At 41.6% G+C, this 13166-nt stretch overlaps 1 protein-coding gene across 1 annotated transcript; it reads left to right on the top strand.

Moving 5' to 3' along the window:
- Positions 1-7592: 7592 nt before the first annotated feature.
- LOC133367814 (olfactory receptor 14A16-like) lies at positions 7593-9537 on the top strand. The gene is made up of 2 exons (XM_061591918.1): positions 7593-7672; positions 8583-9537. Exons 1-2 carry the CDS (start codon positions 7593-7595, stop codon positions 9535-9537), a joined length of 1035 nt encoding a protein of 344 aa, XP_061447902.1.
- The last annotated feature ends 3629 nt before the right edge of the window (positions 9538-13166 follow it).

Raw genomic sequence — 13166 nt, 5'->3', positions numbered from 1 at the left:
TTATACAGTAGGATAGTTTCTGCACTAACTCTTCAGTGACTAGCAGGATTGCATTCTCTTGGAGGTCTTGGAATTACAGAGTTTGTAATCTGCATGTTTTAAAAAAATGTATTACTATGAAAAAGATAGATCAAAATATACCCCAAAAACCATTTGTGTGATTTTTCCCCCAAGTCAGGATGAGGATTTAGAAATGTTTTATTTTGAAAAAACGATCCAGCATTATATTCGACATAATTTGCTTGCTCTTGTTTACAAGTTGGGCTATCCACAAACTATTGCAGTGTATTCCCAGGACTTCAAATAGTCTGTGATCCTTTTCATTGGATTTGGGGAGATTTGGAGATTTGGTCAACATTTATCATTTTCCAATGCATAACAGCCCTGCTATAAAGTATTTAATTCACTAATAGGCAAAAAAAACCCATTGCTGTTTAATAATCTACCTTTCTGGGGCAATCATTGTTAGGATAGGTGAAACTGACCACAAGGGGAAGGGGAGAGGATGAAGGGGGGGGGCTGGTGTGGACAGGGAGTAGAAAGAAGGAAGAGGGGAGGGGAGGAAGAAGGGGGAGGAGGGGAATGAGGGGAAGGGAATAAGATGTGGGGAAGGGGAAGGAGAGAGAGGGAAGGAGAGGAGAGTGGGGGACCAGGAGGGGAAACCCAGGTCTCATCATTTGCATGCGCATTGAATTCAATGGGGTTACTCACCTGCAATCATCCTTAGGATAGGTAAAAGTGAGGAGTAAGAGGAGAAGTGGGGGAGGGGAGAGCAGAGGGAAGGAGGAAGGGAGAGGAGACAGGAAGGAGGGGAAGGGGAAAGGAGGGGAGGGGATTGGAAGGGGAGAGGTGGGAGGGGAGGGGCAAAGGAAGGGAAAGGGAAGGGACAAGAGGGAGGGGATAGAAGGGAGGAGGAGGGAAGGGTAGGTTTGATCATTTATATGATTATTGAGTTCAGTGGGACTTACTCCCATGCAATCATGCTTATGGTAGGTGAAATTGACTGTGGGGGAGGAGAAGAAGGGGAAAGGAGGGCTGGAGTGGGCAGGGAAGGATGAAGAAGGCAGAGGGGTGGGGAGGAAGAAGGCAGGAGGTGGTGAATGAGTAGAGGTGAATGAGGGATGGGGTAGAGGAAGAAGACAGAGGGAAGGAGAGTAGGGGGGAACGGGGAGGAGAAAGGCAGAAAAAGTCCAACTTGGGTCTTAATTTTCTCTTTGTTTACACTTTGAACTCTCAATTTTCTCTGAATATTTTGTACATCACCATGAAAACTTAGAAGGTTGTTACACAAGCATTTCTGAATTCAGGACTATAGGTTTTGTAAGGTTTTGTTTTGAAATGAACTTATGGGTAGCTGCAGAATGGCATGAGGTTATTATCAATTAAACATTGTGGAATGCAAAAATTCCATGCTGGCTATACTATACAGCCACTCTCATGGCTGTATTAAAACAAAAGGGCTACTGTACCTTTATTTGAAGCATGAATGTTTTCCAGGGATGGGGAACCTTTTGGCCTCAGGATTACATTCTCTTGTGGGCAAACTTCTGAGGTTAGTACGTCAGTGTCATAGAGAACAGAGACAAAAGTCAATGGAACAATTATTTTCAATTTTACCTTTGTGCAGTCGTGTACTTTCTACACAAACTCTCAGACCCCTCTCTATTATCTATCCAGACAACCGAGAGACATTGTCAGAGTTCAAGGACACATTCTAGCCAGGCAAAAACTGTTGGAGTGTGGAGCAGGGCCAATGAGTGTTGTGGCTTAGGGAGAGAGGATATCACTTTGGGAGGCTGCATTTCTCACATTCCAAGCCTAAGATTCCCACCCCAATCTATTCAATGACTAGCAGCTAAGTTCATTTCAAGAAGTGGGCTCTTGGAATTATAGAGTTTAAAAAAAATGTTTTATTATGAAAAATCTAGGTCAAAATATACCCCAAAAACTGTTAGTGTGATTTTTTTCCCAAGTCAGGATGAGGATTTTAAAAGTTTTCTTATTTAACACTATCCAGTACTATACTCGACGTAATTTGCCTACACTCATTTATTTACAAGTTGGGCCATCCACAAACTGTTGCAGTGTATTCCCAGGGCTTTAGGTAGTCTGTGATCCTTGTCTTTAGGTTTGGTGACATATGGAGAACTGGTCAACATTTATAATTATTCAATGCATAACAACCATGCTATAAAGTATATCATTTTCTTGTCTTGATTTCCAGCTTTCTCCCCCACCCATCCAACATCTGAAAAATCCATGTTGTGGTTTAGGCAGTTAAACATTCCCCTCCTCCACAATTCTCTGGTTTTAATGCACAAATGTATATAAGTCTTCATACCAAATGTGTCTCTCTGGTATGGCAAACTCAACACCTTAATCTGGATCCAAATTGATAAGTGGTCAAACCATCAAGGGATGATATTAATGAAAATGATGATTTAAACAATGTTTAAGCCACCTTTCTATATAATACTTGTAATAACCTAAAATCATCAACATCACTAAATAATGCCACACCATATATTTCACCATGAGAATATTCCCACCTTTATTTTCTGCCAGCTTCTTCTCATCAAAACCTTTATTTAGCTTTTCCAAGCCTTTCCAAATGTCATCATTAATATATTCTTCTTTCTTCCCCCCACTGGGATCTGTTTTCGAAGTCCTGCTTTTCAAAGTCACTTACGTTACCTTACAGAAAGATGCAACAAAAGGCAATATAGGAAACTTGGCCTTTGACCCCCTTAGACTGTGGCCTAAGGATGTGGGCTTACCCTGTCACCCAACAGCTCACAGAAGGCTTTTATAACACGTTGCTTGGCCACCGACAGATAGCCCTGCAAACTACAGTGTGATAATAGTGTTCTAAGAGCTGCCAGGACTTTGCTGATGTGCAGGAGAGCAGAGGAGAAGGGAGGGAGGTGGCCCAGGAGAGTCACAGAGGAACAATGAAGACAAACCATGGCATATTCTCAGCAACCATCCTGCTTTGCTGTTGCTGTACACCTCATCAACAATGAATGAATCCTATTATTTATAGCTTCAGGAACAAGGACGTTCAACAGGCACTGTGGAAAACATTAAAATATTGTAGCATCAGTGCTAATGCTTCATTTCATACAGTTCACACTACTATATTCCTGCTCTTGAGTTCTTTTGCAATAAAGCAATAATTGTATATTATAATTAAGTTGCACAAGAAGATACCTCCATATTTCAATCCATTTTTATTTTAGTTTTGCCTTGTTGAAAAAGAAACGTCTTCAATATGTACCAAAAAGACGGAAACTGTTTGATTTTCAATGGGAAAGTATTCCAAAGGGTAGGAGCCATGACACGTCATATGAAATGGACTTTGCAGAGTGCGATGATTGGCTGGATATATAATGGGTGAGATAATATTTTCGGTATCTTGTCCCAAGCTGCATATATATACCAGCACCTTGAACTTAATTCAATAGCTAATTTATTGCCAGTGTGACTCTTGCTGCAGTGGTGTAACTTGATGCCTATAGTCTTCTCCAGGGAGCACACAAGCACTGCATTTTGCACTCACTGCGGTTTCTGAACTATCCTCAATAGGAGCCCCATGTGGAATTCATTGCAGTAATGCAACCTAGAGATTACCAACACAGGGATGACAGTGGTCATCCTATCCCAAGGCAGAAATGGCCATAGCTCCCTTACCATTAGAACCTGGTGAAAAGCACTTTTATCCCCTGAAGTCACCTGGGCCGCTAGTGACAGAGATAGATCCAGAAATATACCCAGACTCCTAACCTATCCTTTATGCAGGTATGACCCCATACAAAGCAGGCAATTGACTAATTATCCAGGCTTGGGAACCATATATCCACAGGGCCTCTGTTCTACCAGGATTCAGAGTAAGTTCATTGGCTCTCCACCATGTCCAGGCACCAGTCCAGGATTGGTGTGACCTCTCCTGATTCATTTGTTTCATAGAAATAGAGTTGGGCATCATCAGTATACTGATGACACCTCACCTCATATATTCTAATGATCACTCTCAACTGCTCCATTTAGTTGTTAAATAGCATTGGGGACAATATGGCATTCTGCAGCAAGCCACAGGAGTATTGTCAGGTAGCAAGCAGACAGTCAGCCAGTGCTATTCTGTCAAATGGATCCATGACCACTGTAAACCAGTGCCTCCAATACCCGCCACATTGAGACAGCTCAAGAAGATATTATAGTCAATGGTATAAAAATGAGTGAGAAATCAAGTAAAAATAACATGGTCACATTCCCCCTGTTTTCCCAATAAAGGCCATCATCTATTCTGTTTAAGTGTCCTTAGGAGTCTGATATGGCCAAGTGTTGAACATGGTCTGCAGTGCTGGTGGGAGTACATGAGATCAATGGTGTCAGAACGCAATATGTCTCACTCTTCCACAATATGACAAGGGGTTCAACACAGTTGCCTACTCTGTCCACTGGAAAAGAAAACCTAGGGCTTCTAGGAATTCATTTGATTCAATTAGTCTTCAAGGTTGAACCATCTGAATAGGTGGTCCATCCAATTTCACCTCTGCAGGGAGAACTGAAGCCATGAGTCTAAACTTTACAAGGAAGGGGTCCAACCATGACAACAGAGCAATATCCTCAACCCCTATCTCCAGACCACCCCATACTTCATCTGGAACAAAGACCAAAGTGAGGTTATGCCATGCCTTGTGTTTCAGACTGATGATACCATGAGACAGCCGCATTTTCATCAGTGAATATAGGAAGATCTGAGAGGCAATATTAGAGGCAGCACTAATGTTAAAATCTGAAGCCACACTCAAGACCACCTCTGCCTATTGAGTCAGAGTAGCTCCTGAGCAGCATAGTGGATGCAGCAAAATCAGCAACCCTAATTTACTGTTCCCTTGGTCTGTCATCAGGTGCAGGCCCTCACAGCCAGCTCCAAGACAGCAGGGCTTTATGGTGATGATGGGAGACCTGTGAATCACAACAACTGCCCACCCCACTCCCCAATCACTGCAGGCTGTGCTGATGCTGCAGCAACATCTGGATGTGCACAGATGGATCAGATCAACTCTCCAGCACACACACCCAGGTCTCAGCAATACATGCCAGATGGGCATCCTCATCCATGATCATGAGTGAGGGCATATTATATATACTGATTTGGCATTAAACAACAGCACACACAGGTTGGTGAACACAGCAGATGGGCAACCAGGACTCTGGCCATGGAAGTGGTAGGAAGGAGAACCAGCCATAAATGGAATCACCCTTACCTTCCATCATGGCTTTTCATGTCTCCATCTCCTTTTACTTATGATCAATGAAACTGGGACAGCACCATCCATGGCTCTCACTTTCCAAACATCTCCTCCCAAACCTAATGACAAAATTTACAACCAGTTTACAACTTACAATCAATTATACCAGAATGTATCTGACCTAGGAGGAAAACCTTTATAGAGAGAATTAAATATTTGAAAGTTTCATATGCAATATCCACATTTTTGCATGTAATATGGCCTTATATCATATTTTATAAGCAATTTTCCCTACCACAATACATTTTTGTCTTCACTAATATATATATTTTGATGCACACTTTCCCTTAACATATCAAATGTTGTACACAATATTTATTTGCAGAACTGGATTGCAACATTTGGATTTTGTCAGATAGTTGAATTTTAGTTTATGTATTGTTTCAGAACATAAGAGTTAGGTAATCTTGCATTCAGATCTGAATTAAACTCTTTTTTCCTTCTATCCATAGTTAAGGGTCAGGGTTTTGAAGATAGAAGAAGAAAGGGATGGAACAATAGTTAATGACATCTCTTGTTTTGTAAGTTAGTTCTTGCACATCATCATGGGACCTCTAGGGTTCTCTATGGAGTGAATCCCTCAAATGCCACAGACAACAAGGATGACGTAATCTCTTCTCCCTCTTCACAGATTAATCATCTTCTAATAAAGATCATACTTAAGCACATTGGTACTCCACTCTTGCAAGCAAAGAATGGAAGGCAGTGGAATCATCATGCTTCAACAGCAGCAGGATAGACCAGGACTCCAAAGGTGCTCAGGATTTTAATTCTAAAAAGATGTTGACACTGGAGTATGTTTGATGCAGATACTAGTAGTCTATCATGAAAGAAGTTACTATTTTTATATAGCAGACAATAACCTTGTTGTGTTTCAGAATTCTGGTGATTTTTCTTAAACCCGGATATTTGAGTTAAGCAAGATTTGTTAGCTGAGCTTATGTTTGGCAAACAAGAACAAAAGCAAAAACCTGAGCTTATTATCCCTTTTTTCTAGTGCAAATACAAATACGAAGAATAGATGGGCTCTTATAAAGTGGTATGGAACTAACATCAGAAAAAAATAATGTCATGACTCATAATAAAATAATACCGGAGTAAAGGGGCTTTGACCCTCCAGAAGTTGTTGAACTACAACTTCCATCAGCCCCAGGAAGCCTGGTCAATGGTCAAGGGTAATGGGAGCTGTAGTTCAGCAATATCTGGAGGGCCAAAAGTTCCCCACACCTGACATAGTAGTAGATAACATCCTTTATGTAACCAGATACCATGAAGGTTTTGTTTGTTTACATCTAATAATGAGGTTCAAAAGGTATATGATTATTGTTTATTGTGTTTAACTATCTCAAGAATCTAAATGGGTCTATTGAATATTTATGTTCCGTGATACATTTTCCCAGTCAAAATATAAACTTTTCATATACCTGACTGGTTGTAAATATTCTATTCTTTTTCAAACCACTTTCAACTTTCTAAAAATTATCATCTTTCTTTAACCCTTTTTCATTCAATACTGTTGTTCTCAGGGTCTATAATTGTGTCTTTCTGGAGGCTTTTGTTCCAGGGATAAGAATGTTTCCTGAAATTATGCATTCCTCATACATCTCAGTAGTCTGTGAGGAAGTTGTCTTCACATTTTATTTATTTATTTGTTTGTTGCATTTGTATACCACCCCATAGCCAAAGCTCTCTGGGCGGTTTACAACAATTAAAAACATTAAAAACAAATATACAAATTTAAAAACACATTTCTAAAAAGCAATTTAAAAAATTTAAAAGCAGTTTCACATATGTATTTAAATGAGCAAAAGCTCCCACAGGATCTGGAACCCAAATTATCTGGTATTTCAAATCCCTTGGAAGCCTTCGTGTAAAAAGGTCCCCTTACTATATACTATAAGTTATACTTTATACTATAAGTAAACATGTTGGCATTGGGAGAGGAGCATTTTATGTCAGGAATGGGACTACTCAGCACAGCCTCACCCTTCCTCCTTTGTTGTTGATCACAGGCACTCTGCATCAAAATGGGAGCAAGGAGTGGGACCATGGGTGTAGCCTTGCCTGACGTAAGACATACCCATAGAGATCCTCCACAGACATGTGTCCACCCAACCAGAACATCTGTAAGGGGGCAATCTTTGAGATTTTTCTATTCATAGAAAGACTGCCATGCCATCTGGAAGACCAATCACTTGTATGCTGTTGTAACTTTTGTGTGTATAACTATATCCATGAAGATTCCCCTCACTACTCATATTTGTGGTGTATTCGTGGATGTCAGGAAAGGAACACATTACATCAGTAAATGGGGGCACTCATTTTGAAGAACTCAGAGGCTATAACACCGTGATAGGGTAACAGAGTTGGCTGAAAACTTGCCATGTATTCATTTTTTAAAATAATGAATCCATTGACAGTTTGGTAGTGAATGGATTTTTGCAAACCGCTAATATTGTCCCCAATAATCCCTCAACTAGCATGGAAAGATAAATCAGTTTTTGTTTCCTCTGTTTCTCATTGTTCCACTTTGAAATTCAGTACTTCACATTTCTGCAGCAATGTTTGTGTGCGTTTGAAAAAAAATATCCTCATGAAAATCATTCAGGCATTGAGTGTGAATTTCACCAAATAAGACATATTCATGGATGCAATTTTAAATAATGTACACATTTTTGCAAGCAAGTCCTAATGGAATGGATTTTTGTAGTAACATAGCTATTTCATGAACATTTTCCCTAAAGTATGCATTTTTTTGTAAAAAAATATTTGGTTGGATTATTGCATTGCGCAATTGAGATAAACGTGAAATTCAAAGGATGGATGTGTTTCGATTCTTACATTGGTTTGGAAAGTGTGAATTTGATGGATTTGGCTTTAAATGCAAACTGATTCCAGTTTCTTCCCAATCCCTGAATAACTGGATATGGACTGCCTTCAAGTCAATTCCGACTTATGGCGACCCTATGAATAGGGTTTTCATGGCAAGCAGTATTCAGAGGGGGTTTACTATTGCCTCCCTCTGCGGCTGAGAGGCAATGACTGGCCCAAGGTCACCCAGTGAGCTTCATCGCTATGTGGATTTTCGAACCCTGGTCTCCCAGGTCGTAGTCCAATACTCTAACCACTACACCACACTGACTCTCTATCCCTACCTTCATCTAATTCATGATCATTATTGCTGTATACTTTAAGTTGAGATAAGCCTTTCTATTTTTTTTCTACAGCTGAGTAGCACAGCTACCCTCTTCAAAATCATTTCTACAGAGCATTTCAAAGAGATAAAATTACCAACCTATCGACAGTGACAGAGTTCTTTCTAATGGGATTTTCCAATGACCAAGATGAGCAAATTTTGTATTTTGTTTTGTTTCTCTGTATTTATTTAGTAGTCTTAGTAGGGAATTTTCTCATTATCCTTGCCATAGCCATGAACCATCACCTACACACTCCAATGTACTTCTTTTTGGTCAGCCTGTCACTGACAGACATTGGCTACATCACAACTACTATCCCCAAATCCATGGTTGCTTCTTGGACAGACAACAGACTGATTTCTTTTGCCGGCTGTGTTGCCCAGGTTTTCTTAATTATCAGCTTTGGAGGTTCCGAGCTTGCCTTGCTCACTATCATGGCTTATGACCGTTATGTTGCAATCTGCCATCCTCTACAGTACCGACTAATCATGAACTGGGATGCATGCACCCAAATGGCAGCTGCTTCCTGGATAACTGCCCTGATCTATGCATTGTTACAGACCAGTGTCACTTTCAGGATGTACTTCTGTGGGTCCAATATTATTGGGCAGTATTTCTGTGATATCCCTCAGTTGATGAAGATTTCTTGTACTGATACAAAAGTTAACCAAATTCTGACTTCTTTCTTTGCAATCGCATTTGGATCATGTTGTGGTGGGTTCATCTTTGTTTCCTATGGCTACATCTTCTCTGCTGCGCTGAGGATCCCATCTGTGAAAGGCAGATATAAAGCTTTCTCTACCTGCACTCCTCACCTGACTGTCTTTTCTTTATTCATCACCACAGCTCTTTTTTCACACATGAGGCCTAAAACACTTTCTACTCCCACCGTGGACCTCATTTCTGCAATACTATATACAGTTTTGCCACCAGTTCTAAATCCCATTATTTATAGTTTAAGGAACAAGGACATCCAAGAGGCGGTGTGGCAAATACCAAAAAAACTTAAAATGCTCCTCAGATAATTGCTTAGGATGCATCTCAGGACATCATAATTCTGCTTTTTCTTTCCATTCAGATCGATCTCACAGCCTACTGGATTATTTTGTTGGGGGGGGGGGAGTGTCAGCAAGTGAGAAAGGGAAATTCTTTGCACAAGCAGCCTGCCCTCTGCTCACCATTTGTATACTTGTTTTTAATGTTTTTAATTGTTGTAAACCACCCAGAGAGCTTCAGCTAAATGCAATAAATAAATAAATATAAATAAAACATTTGGATCCAACCCTCTGCCTCCATTCACTCAAAATTCTCATTGATTTACAGCAGTGATGCAGAAGGGGTTTTCTCCCCCAGCTCAGGGACCACACTATAGGCACTATATGAAACTTGGCCTTTGACTGTCTTCACCTGTGGTTGACACCTGAGGCAATGGAATACAAGGATGTAGGTTTACCCTGTCACCCAGCAGCTCCCAGAAGGCTGTTGTCACAGTATGCATGGCCATCAACAGATAGTGCTGCAAACCACAGTGTGAAAACAGCCTTCTGAGAGCTGCCAGGACTTTGCTGATGTGCAGGAAGGCAGCACAGGGGGGAGGGAGGCACCCCAAGGGAGCCACGGAGGAACAATCATGACAGGCCATGGTACCTTCTTGGCAAACATCCTGTTTTGCTGTTGATGCCCACCTCACCAACAATGAATGAATCCCATTATTTATAGCTTCAGGAACAAGGACGTTCAAGAAGCAGTGTGGAAAATAGCAACATCTACTAACACGATTGCTGACACTGTATTTCACACAATTCACAATTCTGTATTCCTTCTTTTGTGTTCCTGTGCAATACAGAAATAATTGTATACAATAATTAAGCACAAGAAGATACTTCCGTATTTCAATCCATTTTATTTTAATTTTACCTTGTCTTCAATATGCACCAAAAATACAGTAACTGTCTGGTTTCTAATGGGAGGAAATTACAAAGGGTAGGCACCATGACACATCATATGGAATGGACCTAGTGATAGGAAGGAATCTTCAGGAGGCGCTGTCTTCCAGAGTGCAGTGATTGCCTGTGTATATAATAGGTGAGAGAATATTTTAGGTATCTTGGTCCCAAGCTGCAAAAGTATGCCAGCACCTTTAACTTAGTTTGATACCTAATTCATAGCCAGTGTGATTCTTTCTGCAGTGGTGTAACTTGGTGCTGATAAATCTGCTCCAGGGAGCACCGTCCCGTTCAGAGTGGGATCCACAAGGCTGAGGAGCAGGTGCAATTAAATCCAGGGCTATTGGTATTCCCCCTGCTGCTCCATTCTGGTCCATGTCGTCTGTCATGCGAACAGAGTCGAGAAAGGATTGTGGCTGAGTCAATCTGTCCCATTCAGAGTGGAATCCACGAGGCTGAGGTGCAGGTGCAATTAAATCTTGTTTTAGTAAAGTAATGGATACATCAAAAGCAGTGTGCTTCATAGAAATCCCTAAGCTAGCTCACTAGAATTCCCTAACTGCACTCTAGACATGCTCTGCAATGTATGAAGAAAGTTGACTCAGCAGCTCAAACCAGAGAGCTGCATTCTTAAGTAGGGAAAGTTTTAGATTGTAATCTCTGACTCCTTTACAAGTCCTGCCTCTGGCCTGTCCATTTCTTGTGGCATCAAGAGCAGGGTGACGGGGTGTGTGGGCTTCCAATGGCTCATCCAAAAGAACCGGCTCCTTAGCAACAGGCTCGAGGTCAGGGGGTGGTGATGCACTTGAAGCATCCCAAGAGCCGCTTGGTAAATGGGGAGTCAATGCGCGCTCTGAAACATCTTCCAACGGCTCTTCTGAGCTGTCTGGGGGCAGCACGCTCTCCTTGTTGGAGACCGCACCATCCGTGGGAACTGGCCCGGACTCAACCTCACTTCCCCTCCCAAGGTCTTGCTGAGAATCAACAACTCCTGGGTCTTCCGCGCCTTGTGACAGCTGGGAAACCTGGAACTCATGTTTTCCCCCTCCCTGGCCCTCATGAGGAAGCGGAGGCTCAACAAGCACTCAATACACTGCATTTTGCACTCACTGCAGCTTCTGAACCATCACCAAAAGCAACCACATCTGAAATGCATTGCAGTAATCCAACCCAGAGATCACCAGCACAGAGATGACAATGGTCAGCCTATCTTAAGCAAGAAATGGTCATAGCTACCTTACCAGTGGAAGCTGGTAAAAGGCACTTCCATTCACTGAGGTCATCTTGGCTGCTAGTGACAGAGATGGATCCAGGAATATACTCAGACTCCTAACCCTCTCCTTTATGGAGGTACACACCCCTGCAAAGCAGCCAACTGACCAATTATCCAGGCCCGGGAAGCATTTATCTACAGGGCCTCTGTCTTACCAGGATTCCTAGTAAGTTAATTAGCTCTCCACCATCTCCAGGAATCAGTCCAGCACTTGCACAATCTCGTTACATAGAAATAGCATACTGATGACTCCTCAACTCATATATTGTAATGATCACTCCCAACTACTTCATGTAGTTGTTAAATACCATTGGGACAATATGGCATTTTTCAGCACACCACAGGACAACTGTCAAGTGGAAGCAGACAGTCAGCCAGAGCTATCCTGTCCAACGGAAACTGTATATAAGATTGGAACAACTGTAAACCAGTGTCTCTGTAATGCTGCTCACACTGGCACCACTTGTCAGGCTCCCACCCGTGGCTACCAGCAGTCAGAACATTAGTTTTTCTTTTTCTTTTAGCTCACCCTAGCACAGATCTCACAAGATTCTACTGCTAGGCAGCACCACCAGCCACTCCTTGTTTCACAATATTGACTTGAGACTTTGCCTTAGTCTCCTTCTGGTTTATTGTTACTTTGTGTCTGGGTGTACTTGCAGGCCACAACCCCCCTGTATCTTTGTACTAATAAAGCATACAGCCCTGGGTTGCTCTGGATACCTGATGATACACTATCTCTTCACCGCTGCCACCATTTGATACTGTTTCTCCACCTTGGTAAATACCCTGCCCACCCCTCTGGTCTGTGAAAGCCCCAGCCAAGGATCAAGCTTTTGGTAAACCAATAAAATATTTATTTATAAACATCAGGAAAGAACAAGATTATGTAAAGTATGTCTAACAAGCATATGGTTTCATATATTGTGGTACTCTTTATGTTTCTGGTAATATATAATTTGCCTAAATCTCAGCCAAATACAATCCAAGCCTCCCTCAGAACTCTGCCAACCAACTCCTACAAATAACTCTCCACTCCACTCTCACCAACCCCCCATCTCAACTGTCATCCTCTCATTTATACCTTCAGCCATTCAAATACTCAGCCAATCACCATCCAACATTCTAACCCAAGTACTCCCCCTCTCACTAAATCTACATACCATATATACCTTAACAAACCCACACTTACCATCTTTACTTTAACAAACCCGCACTTATCATATTCACTTTAACAAAATACAGGGGCATCACAGTCTCCAATACCCATCTCATTGAGTCACCTCAAGAAGATATTATAGTCAATGCTATAAAAATGAGTCAAAGATCTAGTAAGAATAACAGGGTAACTCTCTCACTGTTCTCCCAGTGAAGGCCAGGGTAACCAAGGCTGATTCCATCCCACAGCAAGGCCCAACTCCGATTGAAATATTAC

The sequence above is a fragment of the Rhineura floridana genome, chromosome 11 (genome assembly GCF_030035675.1).
Source record: "Rhineura floridana isolate rRhiFlo1 chromosome 11, rRhiFlo1.hap2, whole genome shotgun sequence".
In the NCBI taxonomy this organism is placed as follows: Eukaryota; Metazoa; Chordata; class Lepidosauria; order Squamata; family Rhineuridae; genus Rhineura; species Rhineura floridana.
Note: the sequence above shows the minus strand (reverse complement) of the source record. Positions and strands in the feature narration are given on the sequence as shown.